The 26,497-nt window shown below is 43.4% G+C and overlaps 1 protein-coding gene across 4 annotated transcripts; it reads left to right on the top strand.

The window, feature by feature from the left end:
- The first annotated feature begins 1,605 nt into the window (after positions 1-1,605).
- LOC112884422 lies at positions 1,606-8,136 on the top strand. 4 transcript variants are annotated; one of them, XM_025949803.1, is made up of 13 exons: positions 1,606-1,764; positions 1,868-2,050; positions 2,140-2,210; positions 2,487-4,483; positions 4,937-5,062; positions 5,147-5,406; positions 5,493-5,699; positions 5,795-5,887; positions 5,993-6,094; positions 6,184-6,596; positions 6,683-6,784; positions 6,868-7,041; positions 7,917-8,136. In XM_025949803.1, the coding sequence occupies exons 4-10, from the start codon at positions 2,539-2,541 to the stop codon at positions 6,346-6,348; spliced, it is 2,898 nt and encodes a 965-aa protein (XP_025805588.1). In that variant the 5' UTR covers positions 1,606-1,764; positions 1,868-2,050; positions 2,140-2,210; positions 2,487-2,538; the 3' UTR covers positions 6,349-6,596; positions 6,683-6,784; positions 6,868-7,041; positions 7,917-8,136. The 4 variants fall into 4 exon arrangements, with proteins under 4 accessions (XP_025805588.1, XP_025805589.1, XP_025805591.1 ...); XM_025949804.1 differs by having other exon boundaries at positions 1,606-2,040; XM_025949806.1 differs by having other exon boundaries at positions 1,606-2,050; positions 5,150-5,406.
- The last annotated feature ends 18,361 nt before the right edge of the window (positions 8,137-26,497 follow it).

The raw sequence follows: 26,497 nt of genomic DNA, 5'->3' as shown, positions 1-26,497 counted from the left end.
TTGAGCTTTACAACTGGTGCGTCACTCCCGGTTGCTCAAGAACAAGTTGTCGTCGATGCAGGGACGGGTTCCCTGGAAGTGCGGAACTGTGGACCTGCAGCATCACGTCGGCACTGGTGTAACCTACCAAGGGACCGCCTTCTTGGCGCAAAGTGCCGAGAAGGCCCTAAGTCACCCCGAAGAAAACTACTCGTGTGTAATCTACGGGGAGCTCGGGGTTGACTCTCTACCAGGAGTCCACTAGTCAGAGCGTGGGCTACTAGGGGCAGGGCGGATCTAGGGGGTGGGCCGGGTGGGCCCCGGCTCACCCTAAGATTTGGCCCAAGGATCTTAATCCCCTGAATTTCTCATATTTTGATCTTATTTATTAATAGCAGAAAAATAGCTACTAATTATTTTCTTATATACATCAATTGATAATTGAATTGAGAATGTGAAAAGTGAGAAGTCTTATTTTTATATGATTAGATTAACTTATTCACTAAAATATTTTAAAAAATTACTCTATTGGACCACCTAACTTAAATTTCTAGATTCGCCGCTGACAAGGAGTAAAGTACCCGAACCAAGAACACCCAGAGCCCTCCTTCGTTGCTCAGGGACCAAGGAAGACCTATAGGGGTAGGTGGATGTGCCACTCCGGACATATGAAATGTGTCTGGCACGGCACGCGCCGCTATCATGTCACACGCCTCTGCTTCGAGGGTACGTGATCATGTTTGTTTTGGCATTGTGCTTTCACAGTGGACGGCGTGGCCGGCATGGCCCATCATGTTCTACTGTGGTGGCATGGGTAGTCGCGTTGTCCAGAACCCAACACACTCGCCCCTAACTTTTGGCAACCATCGGTAGCACACCACCTTACGTTGCTAGGTGGGGCCGGCAGATACACTACTAGATTTTAGGGCTAATGCCACAGAGTACATGGCAGCAACACAAAATATGTTGCATTAGATAGGTGATATTGCAACCATTTCGTATTTCCGTTGCAAAAAATAGATGGTACCGCAACTAATTGAAATATGGTTGTGAGTAGCTCATATTATTGCCACATTTGTTTTCTGTTGCTATAATTTTTAATTTCGTTGCAATAAGTAAGGGTTATTGCCATAAAATTCAAAGTGGTTGCGAGTAGTAAACAATATTGCTACGAATTTATTTTGTTGCATTAAGTCCTCACATGTGTTGCAATATATTTGTCTATATTGCAACAAAAAACTAAGTGATTGCATGAAGATGATGCTTTTGCCACCGATTATATTTGTTGGTATATGCTAGTTCCATTTGTGGCAATAGATAAGTGTATTGCAACTAAATATATTTCGTTGGCTCAAATATGGGTGGACCAAATTAACCAACACCTGGGCCCATGAATAAAAGAATTGATGGACTAGCACTCGTCGTGAGATTGATCTATACGTCGCCAAAAAAAAAACTCGCCGTTCCTCAAGGGAGGCGCGATGGCGATCAGGGTTTAGGGACGGCGACTGGCGGGCAAGCGGCAGGCAGGTTGGTGAGCGCCACAGCTAGTGCAGCCTGTCAACCGGCGGGCAAGTGCGCCCTGGCTGCCTGCCTTTCTTGTCTCACGCTTCAATAATACAGCAGATGCCTGTCAACCTGTCTCTTCTCTTGGACAAGATCAGACTCGTCATCGCTCCCGGCGGCTGCCTGCCGGGCTGCCTCTTCTCTTGAACAAGATCGGACTCGTCATCGCGCCCGGCGGCTACCTGCCGTCCTGCGGGCACGCACGGACGGTAGTGAAAGGTACGTAGTTTGAGTACTGAGGGCTCCAAGATTTTGTTTCTCCTTGTCTAAATGCCTCATGGCTGATGATTTGTACCAAGTATTTGTGCAATTGTTCTAGCAGTAAGACTAATCGATGAGAGGGTTGGGGCTTGGGGCTTGGCTGGAAATCTGGATGAAGATATTTGATCTTTGATTCTAATTCTAAGCACTCTGCAAAATCTGGATCACCCCTTTTTGGTGAGCACGAAGGCGTACCTTGCCCAGCGGCAGCAGAGAGCAGGGCGGCGTGTGTAGGTGAGATTAGGTAAATCTTCTGCTTATATTATGATTGGTTGCTGCAAGTTTGCATATAGGAGATGGTGCACATAACTTTTTCTCTTATGTCATTTGTAGTTTCAATTTAATTAAAAACTTGCGCGACAGCAAGAGGAGGAAGGCAAAGGACAGCCGTTCGTCATGTGTTGGTGAGTTTAGATTAGGAAGTAAAATAAATCTGCTGCTAATTTAGCTAAATTTTTGTGCGTTGTGTTAAATAAAGTTCTTATTTTCTAACAGAAGTGAGATGTAGCACAGATACAGTATACATCAGTAGAGAATATCTAATAATTGGGAATCTATAAACACACAATTTCTCAAACAGCTTGTATGTTGGCAAAGAATTCAAAGGACTCTATGTATAAACACACATTTGTATTATAGATTTATTTAATTGAGTGCCTTTTTCATTGTTGTATATGCAGGCCATTGATCACTTTAATTAGTGTATCATTTTAATTGAAAAGATTGAGGGGCATGTCTTCGCGTGATGATAGGTCTTGGATGCGCCTACCACATCAAACAGAAGAGTGGCAAAAAGGATTCAAGAAATTTATAGAGGCTACATTTGCTGGTACATCTAAAGGAGAAACGGCACCCTGTCCATGTACGAGATGTCGTACAATGTCCTACCGAACAATTAAAGAAGTTAGAACTCATTTGATTTTTAGAGGGTTTTCTGAAAGTTTTATCCAAGGGGAAGGAGAAGAAAAGAATTCATTTGAGGGCATTAGTGAAGGGGTTGGCAATGACGGTGCAACAGGTGACTGTGATTCTATGAGGGATCTGGTTTCTTCACTAATCAGTGGTGCAATACATGGAGACATCATGGGTAGTGAAACTGAAGAGCCGAATGAAAGTGCCAAGACATTCTTTAAATTATTAACAGAGGCGCAGAGGGAACTTTACCCAGGTTGCAAGGAGGCTACTAAGGTATCTTTCATTGTCAGGCTATTTCAGATAAAGTGCATGTTTGGTCTTAGTAACGGTGCATTAAAGGCTATTCTTCAGTTGTTCTCGCTTGTGCTTCCTGAAGGCCACTGTGTTCCGGACACTTTAGAGAAAGTGCAAAAGGTAGTCCGTGATCTTGGCCTGGACTATCAAAAGATACATGCATGCATCAATGATTGTGTTTTATTTCGGAAGGAATACGTTGACATGGATACATGTCCAACGTGTGGTGAGTCTAGATGGCAAACGACTAATTCAAGTGAAAGGGAGGCGTCGAGTAGTGATGCTGCACCGAAGAAGCGTGTTCCACAGAAAATCTTGAGGTATTTTCCGGTTACTCCTCGTCTACAAAGGTTATACATGAGAGCGAGCACATCTGAATATATGCGTTGGCATAAGGAGGGACTGGTCCAAGATGGAAAAATGAGACACCCTGCTAACTCTATGGCATGGAAGCACGTGGATGAAAAGTATGAGGATTTTGCATTGGATCCTCGTAATGTAAGGTTGGGTCTTGCATCTGATGGCTTTAATCCATTTGGGATGATGAATGTGACATACACTATATGGCCTGTGATCCTAATACCTTACAATTTGCCTCCTTGGTTGTGTTTAAAACAACCGTTCTGGATGATGTCAATGTTGATACCAGGGCCAAAATCTCCAGGCAACAACATAGATGTATATTTGCAGCCCCTAATCGATGAGCTAAAAGATCTTTGGGTAAATGGTGTTGAGACATGGGATGCAAAGGTGAAAAAGAATTTCACTCTGCGTGCAGTTCTACTTTGGACAATTAATGATTTTCCTGCATATGGCATGCTATCTGGCTGGAGCACAAAAGGCAAGTTTGCATGTCCATACTGCAATAAGGATACTGACTATTTATGGTTGAAATTTGGGTCCAAGCACTGCTACATGGGTCATCGCCGTTTTTTGCCAATGGGCCACAAGTGGCGCCGCAACAAGATTAGCTTCAACAACAAGGTGGAAACCAGGGAGGCTCCAGTACCGTTGACTGGTGAACAGGTGCTGCAGCAATATGAAAGCTTTGAGCAAGTGACATTTGGGAACGCCTCAAAAAAGAGGAAGCAACGTGAGGAAGAAACCAGATGGCACAACTGGAGGAAGAAAAGTATTTTTTTTGAATTGCCGTACTGGGAAACATTGCTTGTAAGGCATAATTTGGATGTGATGCATATTGAAAAAAACATTTGTGAGAGCATACTAGGGACTTTGCTAGGCATGGCTGGTAAATCAAAGGATAGCGAAAAGGCTCGCCTTGACATGGAAGAATTGGGCATGAGAAAGGATCAACATCCTTTGGTGAAGAATGACAAGTACACTTTGCCTCCTGCATTGTACTCTCTGGGCCCGGATGAGAAGACATATTTATGCAAATTTCTTCAAGGTGTGAAGATGCCTGATGGTTATGCCTCTAATATCAAGAGATGCGTGGACATGACGCGGTGTAAGATTTCTGGACTTAAAACTCATGACTGTCACGTTATATTCCAAAAACTATTACCCATTGCAGTACGTAACATATTGCCAGAAGAGGTTGTTATCCCATTGATTGAGCTTAGTAGGTTCTTCAATGCAATATGTTCAAAGGAGTTGAGCACTGAAGAGTTAGATAAACTGAGCATTTCGATTAGAGAAACTCTTTGTCGTCTTGAAATGATCTTCCCACCAGCTTTCTTTGATATCATGATGCATTTGCCGGTTCATCTTGCTGAAGAGGCTAAACTAGGAGGACCTGTATGCTATAGATGGATGTACCCAATTGAGAGGTATCTGCGTACGCTTAAAGGCTATGTGCGGAACAAAGCGTACCCTGAAGGTTCAATAGCTGAGGGATATATCTTAGAGGAGTGCATGACAGTGATATAATTGTATATACTGATGCTTCCATTAATTGCAGTATCATATTTAGATGATGATGACAGTGATGATGACAATCTTCCTGATGACGGACGTCTTGCTAGCAACCCATCTCCACAAAAAGAATTGCCATCTCATGCTCGGCGGAAAAAAAGAAAAGGATATGGTGTGCTATGCGTCCTACATTTTTTTACAACTTCATCTCCCCAGCTCAAATTGTGTCATCATATCCAACATATTGTTTTCGTAGCAGGTTCCAATGAAGGGCGCAATAAAGGTGGACGTGGTGCAGCCAAGGGTTTAGCAGCAGCCATAAAGAGAATAAAGAGCGGCTCCCAGAAACTAAAAATTGATTTTTCATCAAGACTTGGAGGTCCCATAGGCCCTAACGCTCGCTCGTTTGTCGATGAAGTGGTAATGTTCACTAGGAAAAGAGCTCCTCTTATTGGAGTCCAAAAATGGAAAGATATAGAGCTAAATGTGAAGAATTCTATAGCACTTGATATAATGGTATGCAGATTATTTCATATTGTTGCCTACATTTTTCTTCAGTTAGCTAAATACTTCACCTTCTGAACGTGCTTTGAAATAAATAGAACCGGTGGGACCTACAAAACATGGATGATCAAAAGGAAAAGATATGGGCCATAGCTAAGGAGCGGTACAAAGGATGGCGATCAACATTGAGTGCTACATACAAGGCATATGATAGTTATGATGCAAGGATGAAACACAAGCCTGAAGACTTAGATATTGTTGAGTGGCACTACTTGATTCTGTACTTCGGAAGTGATGATTTCAAGGTCTGGTAGTGTTTCCTTTCATTTCCATTTCTTATATGCATGTGCAATATGTTCAGTGGAGTACTAATATATGTTGTTACTTCAACAATTTGCAGAAGGTTAGCAATAGGAACTCTATCAACCGTGAGAAAAAAAGGACCAATCATTGCATGGGATCGAAACCATTTTCCCAACTTAGCGATGAGCAGGTAATGCTACGACATACTTTATGGTTTTTTTTCCTATGATATTCTGTATGGTTCTTTCTTAACAAGTGTACAATCAACTCATGTGATACATTGTTGGCATCTTAGAGAGACCCTGAAACAGGTGAAGAACCAGGTGATCTAAGTCTTTGGATGTGCACGCACATGAAGAATGGGCAATGGTCAGACGAAGCATCTAGGGCTGTATATGTGAGTAATAATGCACCACTCACAGCAAGAGTCATAAATTGTTTTATTTTTGAAGTGAAATACTAACTCCATTGCTGCTATTTCTTTAGGATGATGCATTGTTTAAAGTTGTAGAGAGACAATGCAGCATTGATCCTGCTTTCGTCTCCACTGATGAGGAAAATAATATTTTCCAGTCAAGCTACAAGCAAAGCACGGATGCAAAACATCCACTGTTCATGGTCATGGGTACTTGTCTAAACATCCAACAATGAGGGAATCCATGCAGCATCAACTCCAAGAACAAGCCCGTGCTACAGATGCAGCCAACCAAAAAAATATTGAGCTACAAGAAGAGGTTGTCAGGTTAAATGAAAAACTTGCAAATCAAGAAGCTGAAAGTGAAAGGAGATTGGAAGAAAAATTGCAACAGTTTAAAGAGGAAGAGAGTAACAAACTCCAAGCACTTAGGGAAGAATTTATGGCTGCGCTTGCAGGATCTAGAGGAACCCCATTAGTTCAGGTAAAAAATTATTTGGATATCGACATACCCATGATGGTATTGGAATGTGATCTAATAAGTTCCTTCCACTATCTTTTTATATGCAGACTGCCACAAAAAGCATCGACCCAAGTGAAGCTACGCCAACAGTTGAGGAAAGTGTTGCTGATATTCCAACTTCAAATGCGTGCGAAACCCGAACAGTTCAGGTAAATAATATTTTGATATTGATTGCACCCATGATGGTATTGGAATATGAGCTAAGTTTCTTCCACAATTTCTTCCTATGCAGACTACCCCAAAAAGCATCGACCCGAGTGAAGCTACACCAACAGTTCAGAAAACTACTAGAAAAACTCTAGCTTCTAAGGCGACGCAAAGTGTTTCTCAAAACAACAAGAATTATATTTCTACACATCAACTGATGAATGTAGCTATAAAACGTGTACGGACAAGAAGCCAACAGGTATAAAATGCAAATCTGATTTCTAGACAATATTTGGAAATTTTTTTACGACCTAAACTCTGTGTCCATTAATAATGACTTGTAGCTTAGTTCAAAAAAAAAATCCTGAATTTTTCATCTTGTCAATAGCTAGTAGCTTTGCTAATTGCTTCACCTGCTTCTATTTTCCAACAAAAAAATAAAAGAAATGGTCCATGGAACATCTCCTAGGAGCAGATTAAGCATAGCTATGACTTATTATGTGTGATTAGGTGACTCTACTGTTCACTTTGTATGTTCCTTTTAACACTGTTCTTTTTCTATGGTAGCTTTCATAATCATAATTCAGATCACACTACTTTAGCACATATTGGGGGATTCAGTATCAAAGTAGCTAGGCCTGGTCAATATACATGAATATATCATTGCTGAACTAGTGTAGGCACAAACTGGCTGCTTTAGCACATAAATGTAGGCTACTAACCGTTTTTTAATTCTCTGTGGGGGTTCAGTTTGATTTCAGTCGAATAGGGTGTTGAGCGGACTTGTTTTAGTTCAGAAAAAAATCCTGAATTTTTCTATCTAAGTTTGCTACTGTCGTTGTCTTTTTTTAAAAAAATGGAAATCCTTGTGTTGCTGTTCCCTTGGATTATTTAATTTCCCCAAGGTTGCTGACTTGAGGCCACAATAGAATTCTATCTATTTGTCTACTTTGTCATATATTATTCTATGTCATTAACTATGGAGAATTGAGACTATAACTCTATTATAAGATTTCTATCTACCATCAGTAAATTGATCATGGCTGAGAATTATTTTCGTCTCTATCATATTTGTTCCAAAAAGAATGACTTGCTACTAAGTATTGCTGATGCATACAAATTCTTTTTTTTCAGCAGGATATTTGAACTTAAATGGATCACTCGAACTTGGATGCCTTTCTTGGTCAACATAAGGAATCATGCAGTGTCAACCAAAGTTTGATGTAGCCTACATAAGATAGATGTTGTCGTAGTGTTGATTATCTATGAACTATTTTCAATTCGGATAATGTATTGGACACTTTACATACTATTTTTTACCGATTGGCACAATTGATGATGGATTCATTTCATATTCATGATGATACAATTCATATTTTTGTACATTCTTTTTTTTCAAATATGATTTATATTATCCAAATATATCAAATGCAATATGCATTGCAACATAGATCTGGCTGATGCAAAAACTCTAAACGCAACGAGTGTAGTTCGTTGCTATATACTATTGCCACAACTCTAGTTCTATCCATACATGCTTTTGCACACATTATTGAATGATGCTACAATAGTTAATAACCTCAAACAACATGTTGTTGCGGCATCATTTTTTGCTTCTAACTATTTTCCGTTGCAATAATAATTATTGCCGCCATACATGTATCATGGCAATATAGTCTATTTCAACGAAATGGTTTCTGTTGCCATAGGATCAATCATAACTAAATATACGCGTGGCAATACCCCCTATTGCCACGATGTTGGCCGTGGCCAAACAATCTATTGCCATAGTGTCAGTCCGTTGCAACTAAATACTATGGCAACGGCCAACTTGTGTGGCAATACATGGTATTGCCACAACATCGGAAGTTGTAACAACTAGCTAATGCAATGCTTCTTTGTGTGGCAATTACATGTATCGCAACATGAAACAAATACCGTTGCAAAGCACCTATTGCCTCAAAGCTAATTGCAACGGCTCGCAACTAAATTTCTGTTGTGGCAATTTATACCTATTGCAACTATATTGGCTCTATCGCCACGTTTCTTTAGCCGTTGCCATATACCTAAAATCTAGTAGTGATAGGGCAGGCCTAGGAATTTGGGTGTGGGTATTTAAAATTTTCAAAGGCTAAATTTCTTTATACAATCTAATGTAATAATGTGTAGATTCATAGCACATAATTGAGTATCAACAATATAAAATTGTAAGAAAGATTTCAAATCAGTGGCACTGCCACTCTTCTTTCTTTTCATAGTTCAGACCTATAAATTATAAATTACAAGTATTCAAGTTTCAGAAAAAAAACTTCCTCACTGCATTTTTGCTAATTTTTTTCATAATTTCATAAGTAATCACAAATTGCAATGATACATTTTCATGAAATATGGATAAATTTGTCAATCCTCACCTTGGTTCACTTCACTAGCTTGGTTTGAGGATGATGCCCACTGCCTAGTTGCCGGTCGGAGGTCGTTGCACTCTGTCGGTAGTAGTGTTGCCACCTCTATCTAGCTGGCTGCTTGCGCGTGCGTGGCGCCCTAGCGCGGCGCACGTGGGCCCTGGGGCGACGAGTGCCGGGAAGCCAGGCGCTGGCCGCTGGGGCGAGACGGCTTGGGCGCAGGGTGATGGGCAATTGACAAGACGAGCAGATGGCCGCGTCGGGGCGAATCAGGAGCTGGAAGGGCTGGAGAGGGGCGCAAGTCTGGATCAGACCTGGGCACCTGGCTGCCGGTTTTGGGCCGTGTGTGGGCTGGCAGTTGGGAGATGGGAGGTGGGTTGCTGAGGTTTTTTGGCCAAAGGAGAGATTAGGACTTTAGGAGCCTGTTTGTTATGTTACTAGTACAGTGCTGTGCGTTGCGGGTAATATAAATTTTAACCAGATCTACATGAAATCACTAACTTTATAATCTTTCACTCCGTGTATAGGTCATGCTGTGACTGCGTGAGGCATTGATTATTTGGGTTCCGATTGGTATTCTGATTAATTTATCCGGGTTCCGATTAGGATTCCGATTGATTTGTCCAAGTTCCAATTAGGATTCCGATTGATGGACTAAGAAATCTTTACTTGCTTTAGAAATATAGAGATTTTTGTTTTAATCATATACACATGATATAATACATATATAAAAAAATTGCCAAAAATAATCGGTATTCAACTGAATACTCTTGAATTTAATGGGGCCCGCCCCTGCCGGCCAGAAGGATCGAGGTAGTGTGTTCTTCCAATGGAGTCTGCCCACCATGGCGATGATGAACTAAGGGCATATGGCAGCCCCTAGGCGAGCATGTCACCATCGAAAAGCTAGGGCTAGCATGATGCGAAGGCCTAATAAGAACACACAACCTAACAGGAGAAGACATGCGAAGTAGTTTGGACGGACGGACACACTCAAGACTCCACAGTATGTATATGTACTGTAGTGCGTCCCCCTGGTCCATTCAATTGTATGGGTCTTCCTGACTACATAAAGGTGTCAGGATTGGAGGGGGAGCACAATAGGAACCAACAGTCAAGTGCAAAGGGAGAGAACCCCGAGCATTATTGATCTTTCTAAACTTGCAGAGCAAACTCCATCTATCTCCAAACTCAATCTATCTCCCACACAAAGGACGCAGGGTGTTACGCCCTTGAGTGGTCTGAACCTATCTAAACCCTCTTGTGTGATTGCATTCTCTCCTCACCACGCTCTGGAAGAGCTTATCCTAGATGAATCTTAAGGGGTGGTCGATCCCTAAGCCCCCTGCTACTATAGTTTACCCTTCTACAGCTGGTGTGCCAGGCAGTGGAAAAGGTTTATTACTAACTACCTTCATAAGTGTTGGTGGATATTTGTATGCAGGTGATTTACTAATGAATTAGAAGAAAACACAAAGTAATAAAAGGAAGAAACACATTCCAACCAATCCGAGGAAAGCACACGGATTCATGGGGCCACAAACGGAGGAAAACTGACTCAATTCGACGACACGGATCATCCCATATCCATTTGAGGATCTATAGGGCAGCGTCCCAGACGAAAGGCGGTGTGAGAGGTGGTGCCCGGGTTTCGGCCAAACCACTTCCATCGCTTTATATAGGTGGTGAAATGTGAACATGCGCGTCTCGATAAAAAGGCTTAGGAATACCATCTGTCAGCTATAGAAATAATGACATGTGTCATATTGAACCTTCGGTCGCGCTAACTCCAATATGCAAACTCCAGTATGCAGAGTGATGTTTTTCATGGTATACATTAATGATATGATCCATAGTTTCAAGGGTTCGGTCTTTTGGAGTGGGCCCTCACCCGTGCATGGCTGGTGTTCGGGATATCGAGTGAAACACTTGTCACCTGATCTCCTCCGAGCATCGATAACTAGTATCTGTACTTCGCTCAGTGGATCAAAGGTGCTCATGTGAAGATCGTCAAGTGGAGGTTCGGGATCAAAGTCACTGGGTCACAACGCAAGATGACAACATTTAGGCCCGTTTGGCAGCCCAGTTTCATAGCTAGGCCTAGTTTCCTTCCAGGCCAGGATCGAGTGGATCCTGGACTGGCACTCAAACCTGGTCGAGATTGGTTCCGGGAGTGATAAGCTGTGGTTTTGTTCCGGGTCATGGAGGTGGAAGGGGAGGCCGATCCGGCCCATGTTTGGTTCCGGCCCAGGCCAACCGAACAGCGATTATTTGGCAAACTTGACTTCATTCCGGGCTGGGCTAAATCATCCGGAACGGGCCTTGTTCCGGTCCGATCCGACCTAACCAAATGAGGCCTTAAGGAGGCCACCCCCGATCCGTGTGGTTTCTGGTGAAATGGCTCTTTGAAAGGAATCGGTGCTCATAGCCTAAGAAGGGGAGGGGATGAATTAGGCAATTCTAAAACCTAAACCTATGGATCAAACAAGTTAGCACAAAATATAAGCTAAAATATATAATCTAGATGTGCAACTAGGGTTCAACTAGTGTGAAAATCTCATCCCAAAGAGTTTGCAACCTATAGCCAATTCTAGCAAGATTCTACACTAAAAATTTAAAGTCACACAAGATTGCAATAAGAAATGGGGAAGCTTAAAAGAAAGGGATGAGGGAAAGCAAACTCTCAACATGAAGATTTATTCTGTGGTATCTTTAGACACAAATCCACACCTAGTCCACGTTGTTGAAGCAATCACTAAGAGTATTGCTTCCCAGTCATCGAGTCTCTTCCGGAACTCTTCTTGACTCGCCACCAAGGCTTAGCCACCAAGGCTCTCACCAAGTTTCCAGTCACCTCGATGTTTTCAACACTAAGGAGCTTCTCCAAGAAGGAAGAGGGTCTTCATGTTCCCCGCACAACGCCATCGTCGCCGCTCCACACCAAGCTGGAGGGTCGATGACTTGCCGGCGAGCCACTAAGATTTCAAGGGCCCGGCACACCAAGGTACAAGCTTGAGGTTCACTCAAGAACCAGTAAAGGGTCACAACACCTTGCTCTCATACTCTTCCTCGAGCTAGCCTAGCATTACACCTCCCAAAGGTTGTGCTAAACCCAAGGATTTGATCAATGAGCTCTTTGGTTGGCTTGGAGAACTTCAACAGAGTTTGTATAGCTTCTCACAAACTCCAGCAGCCTCAAATAACCCGAGGTGAGGCCTTATATAGGCTAGAGGGCAGCTCATAACCATTGCTTGCTTTTACCTAAAAAAGCATAAAGCGTCGGTTAAACCGGTCGCCACCATCGGTTGAACCGGTCGCACTTAGCCTGCCTACTAGCCGTTAAACTCCAACTGCCATCCTCTGCTATCATTATTGCACCGACGTAATGCACCAATGACCGTTGGTTTAACCAGTGCTGAAGACTTTACTTGGAAACCCTTCTGGAACCAAATCATGCGTACTGAGTAACCACAACATGCTTGCACCGACCCTTCTTTTGCACCGTCGGTTTAACCGGTGCCTCTGTCATTTCTTCACTTGATCACCATATCAACTTACCAAAGCACCAACCCATTATAACTTCATGCCATCGGTTAAACCGACGCATGTAATCATGTTGAACCTTGTCCAAATCATCTCGGCTGCATTTTCACTACAACTTGGACATCTTGATAGCGATTTGGACCATCTTGTATATGGATTGTACTCCATCCACGAGACCTAGAAATCCTACAAACTTGAGCTCACAAATTCGTTAATCCCATTGACTATGTTCTCACACAATAACCAAAATCACAATCATGACCTAATGGGGCCATGTTCCTTACAATCTCCCTCTTTTTGTTTATTAATGACAACACAATCAAAGCAAGTACAAATTTGCAAGAATTGATAAATTGAACCACTTACACTTGCTTGGATGCTTACCACCATCTAATCTTGAACTTGGCCTCCCCCTAAGTCCATGGTCTCCTCCTTTGTTTCTCCCAAAATTTTTGAATTTTATATTGGGTTTATTTGTTGGATTTCTTGTACCCCAAACCTTGCTTAACCACTACTTCTCCCCCATATTTGCCCCATGATTGCTTTGATTCCACACTTCTCCCCATTTGGAATCAAATCACCTCAAAGGGCCTAGCAAAAAAATATAGCTCAAAGGAAAAATTAGTAGCCTAGGAAGTTAGTTCCATGAATCATGATCCAAATAATATGATATTAATGAAGATACCATTTTGAAGCTCACTAGAGTGGATCACAAAATTATGAAACTAGCATGACATGAGCTAAGCTTTCCACAAATATGTGCACAAAATGATAATGTGAAAATCAAGTGCACAACTAGATATTTGAGCAAGAAATCTTAGATCATATCATGCACGGAGGTAGCTCTAAAAGATCAAAGAATTGACAATGATACCAATGGAAAGAGTTTGAACCTTGCATACCTCTGGGGGTTGTACTAGTTACAGAAGTTGAGTGAAGAAGCACTTGGGTACACTAAGTGAGCAAATGTATGAGCAGATAGCCTATGAACTTAGATATGAAGATTTAAGTTCGATAGGGCATGACTCAATATGCATGAAAACACAAAGATTACTCTTATCATGCTTGTAGAGTTGTTAATTCACATGGAGAGTGAACAACATTCTGTTAGTGTGATTGCACCGGAAAAACGCCATCAAGAGACTACAAAGGATAAGCTTGCAAACTTATTAGTCTCTAAAATCACAAACAATATAATGAACTCCCCCTAAATGTGTGCATTTAGTGTTTTAATCAACAATCAAAAGTATGCACATTGTTTTTGACAACAATGGGAAGCTTATCCTATAGATTGTGTTCATGGTACAAAAATAGAATACATACCTCATGAAGTCCATGTACCATGTAACTGAACACCATGTAGTTTTTCTACACACTTATCAAACCATGTAGGTTGCTCATGGGTTAAAGTAAGACACAAGCAACCTACCACATGTAGATAATACTAAGAAATGCAACGCATGCATACACCCTAGAAAAGGCAATGGAGCTACATGATGCTTGAAATGAAACTAGCTACCATTACCTTATGGGGGACTTGGGCAACGAATGTCCAATCTTGTGATCTTGACTTCTTTGCTTGATTCTTCTCATCATCTTGTGAGCCAAGCCTCCAAATGCCCCGATGCTGATCTTCGAGCGTCAAGTATTCTTGGAACCCACACCATTTGATGCCCCTTCATGTTGGTGATGACTTCCTTGGGCACCCAAATGGAGCGGTTCCAACTCCAATCTTTCTTCCCAACATTTTTGGCAACAATCTTGCCTTTGCTCTTCTTCTTGATGACATAGAAGGTGCTCTTGCTCTTGTTTCTCCGGTTGGGCTTGTTGTAGATGAGAGAACTCTTGATGGTGAAGCTCTTCTTGTTCTTCTCATTCGGAACCATCTTCTTGGGTTGAGGACATTTGTAGGACTTGTGGCCTTCTTGATGGCACTTGAAGCATGTCACAGTTGACCCCTTCTCAAGCTTCTTCACCATTTCTTCACGGTTATCTTGAGAAGTTTGGACAATGTTCTTGCCCTTCAATCTTGCCAAGTCCCTCATGAGCCTTTTGTTATCGCCATAATTTAGCTGGGCTAGAAGGTGGGCTGCGAGCAAGATGGGCTCAGAAGATAATTGTAATGGGCTTGCGAATCGGCTCCTGCATGGGTGGTTTAAGGCCAGATTGGCCATGTATCTAGATAGATGTGTGCGTTTAAATTAGTTCAGATAGAGATAGTCAGGATGCGTGTCGTAGTCAGTTAGGGTTGGTTAGTAGAGGCAAGTCTTCGGACTATAAATATGTACCCTAGACTATGAATGAAGGACGAATAATCATTCACAAACAACTCTCGGTGTATCGCCACCCCTGCTCTAGGGTTTCTCTCGGGTAAGTGCCGTGCAGCCCCGATCACGCTCCAGGGCAGCATCATTCCTGCCTATTTACCTTTATGTTTCTCGTACTGAAGCGTTGTTAATGGCGAGTAACACTAAGCTATTTTAACGTTTATAGAGATGCATCGGCTTTTCATACTGTATTCATGCGTTGCCTATTACCTGTGAACGTTTAGCTGTCCTCGTGCCCGATCATGGGTATGAGGGCAGCACCTTGCTCTATTCTTGATTAGTAGATTCAATCTATTAGGGTTAATCTTTGCCCGTCAAAGATTTAGCTTAACATCTGCATGATTAGGCCCTTCAAACGAGTTAAATGATCCGGCAGTACGTTTGATGCTTTGTATTAGCCTAAAGAGGGATTGTTCTGGGAATCGGCTCTTTTGTTAGTTTTTAGGCCTCTGTTTAGGTTACTGCTCTGTCATTCTCCGTATTTGTTAGGCTTAACTACGCGTAGGATGTTCTGATTATGCAGTGAGGGCTTCAACTGTCGTAGATTGAATCAGCTTATTGGTTATAGAGCAACTTCATATCAGTATTGGATACACACATTCCGTTTAGATATACAGATCCGATCTGATTCTGGAAGACAATCGGCTCTTTACAGCCGATGCCGAGGACCTCCCGAAGAGCCGATTACGGCTCGGACTAATATTTGAACGTGTCTGTGCATGCAGGTAACTAACTGAAAATCACTTCTACACATTCCTAATCAGGTATAGGTCAGGTGGCACGCCTAGCAAACCCAGACGCCAGGGCGTGTGCCGGATCCTGGGCCGTTGACCAAGGGACCGGGGTCCACCAGCAGTCCCGGGAGCCTCCCGGCTCCTCGTGTTGCCTGTCGCTGCTCGCCGGTGGGTTTTGACCGACAACACATTCTGGCACGCCCGGTGGGACGCTCTTCATCGACTACATCAACTTCCGCCGTCGGGATGACGAGGGAGGATCCAATCACGTATGAGGAGCTGTCTGCTGAACACAAGCAGAAGTACGATGAGATCAAGGCTCTCTTCGTAACCGATCTCTATTGGTACGTACGGATAGGGGTACCTCCTGCTAGGTGTCCAGACCCTTAGCGCGTCGCTGCCGCCTCACAGGTAAGGGCGCGATGGTGTCCGGCTCCGGCGTGTGCGCCAAGCGCATCGTGGTGGATGCACGCCACCACATGCTCGGCCGCCTATCCTTCATCAACGCTAAGGAGCTGCTCAACAACCAGAAGGTCGTGGTGGCCCGCTGCAAGGAGACCTGCCCCTCCGCAGACCCCATCTGTCAGTAAGTCGTCTGACAGGGTCTCCAACCAGATGGGCACGAGATTATCCGTGACCTCGCCTTGGTCCTATGGGTGATGGGGCGTACGGCCTGGGCCTAACAGCTGGGATCATGGTCTCCAGACCCCCCCCCCCCCCGTGCTCATATAGGCCCGGCGCCTTCACGTGCCCACGAGGACAGGGTGCTCGGGAATAGCATCCATAGGCTCGGACCCCCCACGGGGTCCGGCGCCGCCGCATGTGGGAGCCAGACCCCTCTGGGCCTGTCCATCCGGGCTGGCCTCGAGGGCCCAGACCTTCCTTTCCCCCGGGAAGGGGTCCAGTGCTGCCACGTGCCGCCTCAAGCTGCCAAGGAGGCGGCTGGAGGGCCAACCCTGCCATGTGCCCGTGGCAGAAGGCCTCCTGTGGGGTGCCAGCCCAGCTACCGCATTAAATACGGGTAGGTGGGCTATGCGTGCCCAAGTCAGGGCATGGCCTGCCCACTGACACACTGGGCAGGTGTGCTAACACCACGGTAAGCCCACCTGTTTCCAAGGCGGCGCGTCGCATCACCACGCACTGTGCGCAGGCAAGCGGCGTACAGTCAACTCACGGCGCCACGCGTGTGGGTAATGATGGTCTGCTGCCGGAGAGCCAAGGCGTGCACTGCTACAGTGTGCACAGAGGCGACGGCGTGGCGGGTCAGCGCAGCTCCTTCGCCTGTCAGAGGGTTCTAGCCCAACAGTGATAGCATGTCTTCCACTGTGCGTAGTCGCTGACAGCAGGTACTGTGCCGGTAAGGTGGTGCATGACTGTATCCTGGCTATAGATACGCACATCAACTTCCCTATCGAGAGGACTACAGAGAGGAGCTGGAGAGGAAGATCTCCATATCTCTCATATTATAGACTCCTGATGGCCGGGCCCACCTATCGGGGCCCCGCATAGTGTATGCACTCCCCTTAGTCTATAAAAGGACAGTGCACTCGTTAGAACACAAGTTTTTCTTAGGCTCTCACAAGGTCTAGACACAGTCAAGCTCTCTCAAGCAATCCAACACTTAAGTGTACATAGGGTATTACGCTCCGGCGGCCCGAACCACTCTAAATCCTCGTGTCTTTCCCATGTTCATCCGCCCTTTGATCAAGCACTCCTAGATCTCCCCCAAACTCTTCCTAAACTGGGATTAGGCGGGTGCATTCCGCCATCTGGCTGGAGATTTCCTCTGACATTTGGCGCGCCAGGTAAGGGGATTTAGGTTTGGTTGGCGCTTGGTCGAAGCTCAAGACCGCAACGGCGCGGGAAAATGGGCATCACGACCACATGCCACGCGCCATTCCCCATCTAGGGTGGCAGTGCGTGCTGCACCACAGCATGCTGTGGAGCGGGCCTCCGTGGCCCAATCGCTGCCTGCACTAAACGGGCTGCGCGTGGCAGCCAGGGAGATGCTCCACAACCCGCCTGGTGAGGCAGCCTCGCTTGACGCGCAGAGGCAGTGGTATGACTAAAAGTGCATCTAGGCCTAATGACCTATTTTGGTGATTAATAACAACCTAAATGAGTTTCTAATGTTTCAATTGAGTATAATGAGCAGAGGTCAAAGAAACCAAAAAGGAGAAAAGAAAAGGAGTGAATCCCGATGATTATTCAAATTTGGAGAACGGTACCGGGTCAAGAAAAGTGTTGCAAGCGGAGAAAATTCTTTGTTTTATATTTTCTTGAGTTTAGGTATACCGTACTATCAAGGGGGATGTGGAAAGTGTGTGGAAGATCACCGATAAATCAAATCCGGAGTGTAAGCCTTGAAGCAATTTATGCAAATCCGAGAGCTCCTGGCGGACAGTCCACCAGGCCTGGCGGACATTCCGCCATGTCACTAAAAACAGCCTAACGGCTAGTTTTCAGTGAGGCACTATATATACCCCCACGACCACAAACGAAAAACTCTCTTGCCTAACCAGCAAAAACTGAGTCTCAAGCACATTTCAAGCTCTCCAAAACTCCCCAAAGTGAAACCCTAGCTTCTCCACTCTAAATCTTTGGTCTAGGGTTGGGTTTGAGCAAGATCCAAGCAAGATTCGAGTTCTTCCCAAGAGATTCACCTCTCTTGGGCATCTCTTGGCACTCTCCATAGCTTTCCACATCTATTACTCTTGGAGCTTGGCTCCTAGACGGTTAGAGGTGCTCAAGAACAACCAACTCATGGTGTGGTTGTCTTGAGAAGTTTGTATTACCCTTGTTGCTAGTAAAGAGTTCAAGTTTGACCTTTGTGGTTGCTTGAGAGAGGAAAGGGTTGAGAGGAACCCGGTCCTTTGTGAACTCCTCAACGGGGACGTAGAATCCTTGAGTGGATTCGAACCTCGAGTGAAAATCTTGTGTCTCTTGTGTTTGATTACCTTACTTCATTCTTGTGCATTTGTCATACTTACCACTGTCTAGAATTCTTGCCCGATCTACTTGTGTACTTACTTTGTGCTAGATTGCTTCAGCATTTAGTGTTCGTAACTTGTATTAGAGTGTTTCTATTCAAGTAGATTTTGTATACAAGTTTTATTTTTCGAACGATTGCATTCCATTCCCGAGACTGCCCAGCAGACATTGGAAGTGCCCAGCGGACACTCCCAGTGGACGGTCCGCCAGGCAGCCTCGGGCTGAGTTCTTGTGTGCAAGTTTTAAGCAACGATCGCCTATTCACCCCCATCTAGGTGTTCTTTCAAGTGGTATCAGAGCAAGATTCCTCAAATTTGAGTTTAACAACTCGAGGAGATCATGGCCGGAGAAGATATTCACAAGAATCTTGAGAAGAACAAGGGCAAAGAAGATGAGATGCACAAGGAAGACGACAACGCCAAGTTTGATGTGTCTGAAGGCTCCAAGAAGAGTGGAGATCACAAGAAGAAGAGCAAGAGCAAGAGCAAGAGAATAGTGATTGAATCATCCTCATCCTCAACATCAAGTAGTGATGAGGGGTCCATCTACATCAAGAGAAGAAAGAAGAAGAAATCGATTACTTCTAACTACTCTCGCACTCCTTTCAACTATGATAACATGAGTTGCAACAACAATTTTCTTTCCATTTCTCTTGGAAAACCCCCACACTTTGATGGAACTAACTACTCTCAATGGAGGACTAATATGAGATGGCACTTGTTTTCTCTTCACCCTAGTCTTTGGGAGATTGTATGTGTAGGTATTGAGCAACCGGATAGTGACGATGAAAGCTTTGGACCAACTATGCAACAATTGTTCCACCGCAATGCTCAAGCCGCAACCATTCTTCTCTCATCCTTGAGTAGAGAGGAATTTGATAAAGTGGATGGGTTGCAAAGTGCCAAGGAGATATGGGATACTCTCAAAGTGGCACATGAAGACACCAGGACCATTCGGAAGGCAAGAATTGAGATGATAGAAGGAGAACTTGGGAGGTTTGCCATCTTGGATGATGAAAACCCCCAAGAGATGTACACAAGGCTCAAGAAGATGATCAATCAAGTGAGGAGCCTTGGAAGCAAGAAGTGGACCGACCATGAAGTGGCAAGAGGATGATTAGGGCCTTTTCGGTAAGGAACATAACCTTATGTACCTTGATAGGGGAGAGTCCCAACTACAAGAAGATGACACCGGAAGATGTACTTGGCAAGATCATCAACCATGAGATGATGGAAAGTGAAGCCAAGTATGTGAAGAGTTTGTCCAAGGGAACCTCAACTTGAAGAGGATAAGACATTGCCCTCAAGGCAAATAAGAAGGAGAAGAGCAAAAAAGTAGTGCAAGAATCCTCATCAAGTGACAATGATAGCAATAGCTCAAGCCTTGATGATGATGACATGGCTCTTCTCATGAAGAACTTCAGCAAATTGATGAGAAACTGCAACTACAAGGGCAACAAGAGGCATGAGAGCTCCAAAAGAAGGACAAAAAGAAATTGATATAATTGTGGCAAGAGTGGGCATTTCATTGCAAATTGCCCATATGAGAAGAAAGAGGACAAGGAAGAGAAGAGGAAGGACAATAAGGAGAAGAAGTACTTCACCAAGGACAAGAAGTTCTTCAAGAAGAAACAAGGTGGTGAAGCACATCTTGGCAAGGAGTGGGACTCCGATGATGAGAGCTCCAACTCGGATGAAGAAGAAGTGGCCACACTCGCTTTTAACAAGACTTCTCTCTTCCCCAACCTCAAGGATGGGAAAAACATCACTCACACTTGTCTCATGGCAAAGGGAGGTAAAAGAAAGGTAAAAACCATCCACATGTTCTTCTCCTAAGTACACTACTAGTGACGATGAAAGTACATCTAGTAGCTCTAGTGAAAATGATAATGATATTGATATGATTGCCATGCTTAAGAATCTAGATAAAAATGCTATTGCTAAGTTTAACGAACTCATGGAAGAGTTGAATGAGAAGAATGATCTCCTTGAGAAACAAGAGGACTTGCTCATTCTTGAAAAGAAGAGAAACCTTGAACTCAAGGAGCTCATAACCGTGCAAGAAGAAAAATGTAAGGCCTTGGACAAGGAACTTGTGGAAAGCAAGGAGACTAACACTAGTCTCAAGAGTGCAAATGTTGCACTTCAAGATGAACTTGTTTGCTTAAACAAAAGCCTTGAATTGCAATTTGACACTCTCTTGTCCAATGCCTCTACATCTCAATATGACCCATCAATCAACTCCTCCATAGCACAACCATGCTTTAGATGCAAGGATATTGATGTTGATGCTTGTGCTACTAATGTAAAGTCGATTGAAAGCTTGAAAATCAAGATCACATCCTTAGAAGGTGAGGCACAACAAAAGAAGAAGGATCTTGAGGAGGAAAAACTCAAATATGCAAGAGGTGCATACTTGAACTCAAGATGTCCCAACATCAAGGATGGTATTGGTTTCCAACGTTTGGAAAAGTATAATGCAAGAGTCAAGATCAATGGGCATGAGTTCCCTAAGTTTGTGAAGGAAGCAGCAAGTGCGAAAGTTACTCCCGGTGCTGGGCACCCGAGAGTGCCTGGCGGACAGTCCGCCAGGACCCAGCGGACAGTCCGCTAGGAGCCCTCGGGTGGCAGATTTCCAGCCTCCCGTCCCATTTCCTCCAATGCATCAAAACTTCCTATTATGCATTTCTACGAGTTTAATGCATCATATGTGATCATCAGGAACAAGTTTGGTAGAGTCTTTGCTAAATATGTTGGGGCACACTGCAAGAGTCCAAAGACTTGTGTGTGGATACCCAAATCACTTGTAACTAATGTGAGAGGACCCAAGCAAGTTTGGGTACCTAAAAACAAAGCCTAAACTTGTTTTGCAGGGATATGCCTCCGGTGGATCGAAGTGGATCATTGATAGTGGATGCACCAACCACATGACCGGAGAAAGAAGCATGTTCTCAACTTATGAAGAGAATGACGATCCAACCGACTTAATCTCCTTTGGCGATAATAGCCAGGGAAGAGTATTGGGTTTTGGTAACATTGCTATATCTTCCGAACATTTCATTTCAAAAGTTTTTCTTGTTGAAACCTTAGACTACAACCTATTATCCGTATCACAACTTTGTAACATGGGCTATAATTGTATATTTACTAATGAGGGTGTGACCATCTCTAGGAGGAGTGATGGTTCAGTTGCATTTAAGGGTGTACTAAAGGGAAAGCTTTATGTAGTGGATTTCACCAAAGATAAAGCTCAACTTCATACATGCTTAATCACAAAGTCTAACATGGGTTGGTTGTGGCACCGCCGCCTAGCCCATGTTGGTATGAAAAATCTTCATAAGCTCCTAAAAGGTGATCACGTCATAGGACTAACCAATGTTGTGTTTGAGAAAGATAGGCCTTGTGGAGCATGTCAAGTAGGAAAGCAAGTTGGGTCAAGCCATCCCGCCAAGAACATCATGACAACAAGTAAACCATTGGAACTGCTTCATATGGACTTGTTTGGTCCCATTGCCTACATAAGCATCGGGGTAACAAATATGGTTTAGTCATTGTTGATGATTATACACGTTTCACTTGGGTGTTCTTTTTTGCATGATAAAAGTGAAACACAAGGAGTTCTTAAGAAGTTCTTAAGGAGAGCTCAAAATGAGTTCAACTTAAGAATCAAGAAGATTAGAAGCGATAATGGGAGCGAGTTCAAGAGCACTCAAGTAGTTGATTACTTGGATGAAGAAGGAATCAAGCATGAGTTCTCCGCTCCCTATGCACCTCAACAAAATGGGGTGGCGGAGAGGAAGAATCGCGCGCTCATTGAGATGGCAAGGACAATGCTTGATGAGTACAAGACCTCTGACCGGTTTTGGGCGGAAGCAGTCAACACCGCTTGTCACGCCATCAACCGGCTATATCTTCATCGTCTACTAAAGAAAACTCCCTATGAGCTTCTCACCGGTAACAAGCCTAATATTTCATACTTTAGAGTTTTTGGAAGCAAATGTTATATTCTCAACAAGAAAGCTAAGAGTTCTAAGTTTGCTCCTAAAGCTATGGAAGGTTTTCTACTTGGTTATGATTCAAACTCACGAGCATATCGAGTATTCAACAAAACCTCTGGCTGTGTTGAAATCTCATGTGATGTGGTATTTGATGAGACTAATGGCTCTCAAGTAGAGCAAGTTGATCTTGATGAATTAGATGATGAAGAAGCTCCAAGTGCAGCCTTAAGGAACATGTCAATTGGAGATGTACGCCCTGAAGAATCAAGCAATGATCAAGGTCAACAATCTTCAACCAAAGCATCTCCTCCAACTCAAGATGATGATCATCAAGAAGATGGCAATGATCAAGGGGAGGTGTTGAACAAGAAGAAGAAGAGAAGGATGATGAACAAGAGGAGTCAAGAAATCAAGTGCCACATTCTAGGGTGCACCAAAGTGTTCAACGGGATCATCCTGTGGACAACATCCTTGGTGACATTGTAAAAGGAGTGACTATTCGTTCTCGTGTTGCTACTTTTTGTGAACATTACTCCTTTATTTCTTTTCTTGAACCTCTTAAGGTGGAAGATGCTCTACAAGATGCGGATTGGGTAATGGTCATGCAAGAGGAACTTAACAACTTCAAGAGAAATAAAGTCTGGTCATTGGTGGAGCGACCCAAGCAAAATGTTGTTGGAACCAAGTGGGTGTTCCGCAACAAACAAGATGAACACGGTGTGGTGACAAGAAACAAAGCACGGCTTGTGGCAAAAGGTTATTGACAAGTCAAAGGTTTGGATTTTGATCAAACTTTTGCACCCGTAGCTAGGTTTGAGTTAATTCGCATTCTTGTTGCCCATGCTACTCACCATAACTTTAAGCTCTATGAAATGGATGTCAAAAGTGCATTCTTGAATGGCCCAATCAAGGAAGAGGTATATGTAGAGCAACCACCGGGGTTTGAGGAAGAAGCGTATCCTAACCATGTTTACAAACTCCATAAGGCGCTCTATGGGCTTAAGCAAGCACCTAGAGCATGGTATGAATGCCTTAGGGATTTTCTCATTAAAAATAGTTTTAAAATTGGCAAAGCCGACTCTACTTTATTCACTAGAAAAGCCGGTGACGATTTATTTGTTTGCCAAATATATGTTGATGATATTATATTTGGTTCTACTAACAAAGCTTGTTGTGATGAGTTTAGTCAAACAATGATCAAACGATTTGAGATGTCTATGAAGGGAGAGTTGAACTTCTTCCTAGGATTTCAAGTCAAGCAACTCAAGGAAGGAACTTTCCTATGCCAAACCAAGTACACTCATGACATACTCAAGAAGTTTAGCATGGAGAATGCAAAGCCAATCAAGACCCCCATGGGCACAAATGGACATCTCGACCTTGACATTGGAGGTAAATCTGTGGATCAAAAGGTCTATCGATCCATGATTGGTTCATTGCTTTACCTTTGTGCATCTAGGTCCGATATTATGCTTAGTGTTTATTTGTGTGCAAGATTTCAATCAAATCCTAAGGAGTGCCATTTGAAGGCTTTTAAAAGGATCATGAGATATTTAGTTCATACATCTTACCTAGGTCTTTGGTATCCAAAAGGTTCCAATTTCAAACTAATTAGCTATTCCGATGCGGATTATGCCGGATGCAAAATTGATAGGAAAAGCACATCCGGGACTTGCCAATTCTTGAGTAAGTCCCTTGTATCATGGGCATCTAAGAAACAAAATTCCGTTGCTCTTTCCACGGCCGAAGCGGAGTATGTTGCTGCCGCACATTGTTGTGCTCAACTCTTGTGGATGCGACAAACTCTGAAGGATTATGGTTACACTTTTAACTGTGTTCCACTTCTATGTGACAATGAGAGTGCCATTAAAATAGCCGAAAATCCATGTGAGCACTCTAGAACCAAACACATCGATATCCGGCATCATTTCTTGAGAGATCATAATCTTAAAGGAGACATAGAGGTCTCTCATGTGAGAACAAACGACCAAGTAGCCGATATCTTCACCAAACCCTTAGATGAGAAAAGATTTTGTGCGTTAAGGAATGAGCTAAACATCATTGATTCTAGGAATGTGGAATGAAGTGTTGCACACCTACTTATCTAGTGGTAAATTTTTTAAAAAAACAAAAAACAAAATGATTTTCAAAATAATGCATGATTTGTTTGTGAAAAACTTGGATTTTCTTGATCATTAAAACTTGGATTTTCTTGATCATTTGGATCAAGTTGGTTAACATGGTCATTTTTATGTGATGTTGTCTTGAAAACCATGTATTATATACCTAATGTCTTATATCATATACATCCAATCTACTCTCTAGGTTATTTAAATGTTTGGATAGGTTTCTTGGAAGAAGAGTGTTTCTGCTGGTTGAAAGCTCCTGGCGGATAGTCCGCCGGGCCTGGCGGACAGTCCGCCAGGAGGCTTCGGGCCCAGCCAACAGAGCTGGCCATTTTTCTTGTGTCCAGCGTGTCTCCACCGCCAGCTCACTCTACACCCCAGCCCACTCTGGACATGCCTTCCACTTCGGCGATGCCCTCCTCTTCTAGGGCTCGTCCTCGCAAGAAAGACAATGCTTTTGTTCATGGCTTGAAGGCTCTCTTCAGGGTATGCCGCAACACAAATGATGTAGTTCGCGCTCATGCTCGGGCAAATCAACAGAGCATCAACAGGATTGAGCGCCACCTTGGCATTGAGGAGACGGCTTGGCCCGCGTTTCCACCATCTCCTCCTAGGGACCTTCCAGCTGAGTGGGAGCAATATGATGATGACGATGATGAGGATGATGAGTAATCGCCACTCCTAGCTTCCGTTTATCTTTTCTCTTTTTGGTGCTTGATGCCAAAGGGGGAGAAGATTGTATCCTAGCATTCTATGTGTTTTTAGAGTCATGGTGAGCTTGAGTGTCAAAACTTTTATCTCTATTTGGATGTATGTGAGACTATATGTTTATTTTGCTTGTCTCGTATTTGAACTAAGTTGGCTTGTAATAACTTATTTGTGGATGATGCTATGCTATGCTTGTGAACCTATTGCTTATCTATGTTTATCTAATCATGTGATATTCTATTATCTTGGTTATACCTCATCATGGTGTTATAACTGTATTTGGTATGCTCTTTATGAAATGGAGTTCATGTATATCTTGTGGATGCATGGATTTAGGGGGAGCTCATCACATATATATTTCCTCAAGCTCTATTGAATTCATTGTCTTTATTGGTTCATTTTGGTTGTCATCAATCACCAAAAAGGGGGAGATTGAAAGTGCATCTAGGCCTAATGACCTATTTTGTTGATTAATAACAACCTAAATAAGTATCTAATGTTTCAATTGAGTATAAAGAGCAGAGGTCAAACAAATCAAAAAGGAGAAAAGAAAAGGAGTGAATCCCGACGATTATTCAAATTTGGAGAACGGTACCGGGTCAAGAAAAGTGTTGCAAGCGGAGAAAATTCTTTGTTTTATGTTTTCTTGAGTTTAGGTATACCGTACTATCAAGGGGGATGTGGAAAGTGTGTGGAAGATCACGAATAAATCAAATCCGGAGTGTAAGCCTTGAAGCAATTTATGCAAATCCGAGAGCTCCTGGCAGACAATCCACCAGGCCTGGCGGACAGTCCGCCAGGTCACTAAAAACAGCCTAACGGCTAGTTTTCAGTGAGGCACTATATATACCCCCACGACCCCAAACGAAAAACTCTCTTGCCTAACC

The sequence above is a fragment of the Panicum hallii genome, chromosome 3 (genome assembly GCF_002211085.1).
Source record: "Panicum hallii strain FIL2 chromosome 3, PHallii_v3.1, whole genome shotgun sequence".
In the NCBI taxonomy this organism is placed as follows: domain Eukaryota; kingdom Viridiplantae; phylum Streptophyta; class Magnoliopsida; order Poales; family Poaceae; genus Panicum; species Panicum hallii.
Note: the sequence above shows the minus strand (reverse complement) of the source record. Positions and strands in the feature narration are given on the sequence as shown.

Coding starts and splice junctions, on each gene's coding strand:
- LOC112884422 (XM_025949803.1), top strand. CDS start 2,539: ATGTCTTCGCGTGATGATAGGTCTTGGATGCGCCTACCACATCAAACA. Junction 5,063..5,146: donor GAAAAAAAGAAAAGGATATG/GTGTGCTATGCG, acceptor TTGTTTTCGTAG/CAGGTTCCAATGAAGGGCGC. Junction 5,700..5,794: donor TCGGAAGTGATGATTTCAAG/GTCTGGTAGTGT, acceptor AACAATTTGCAG/AAGGTTAGCAATAGGAACTC.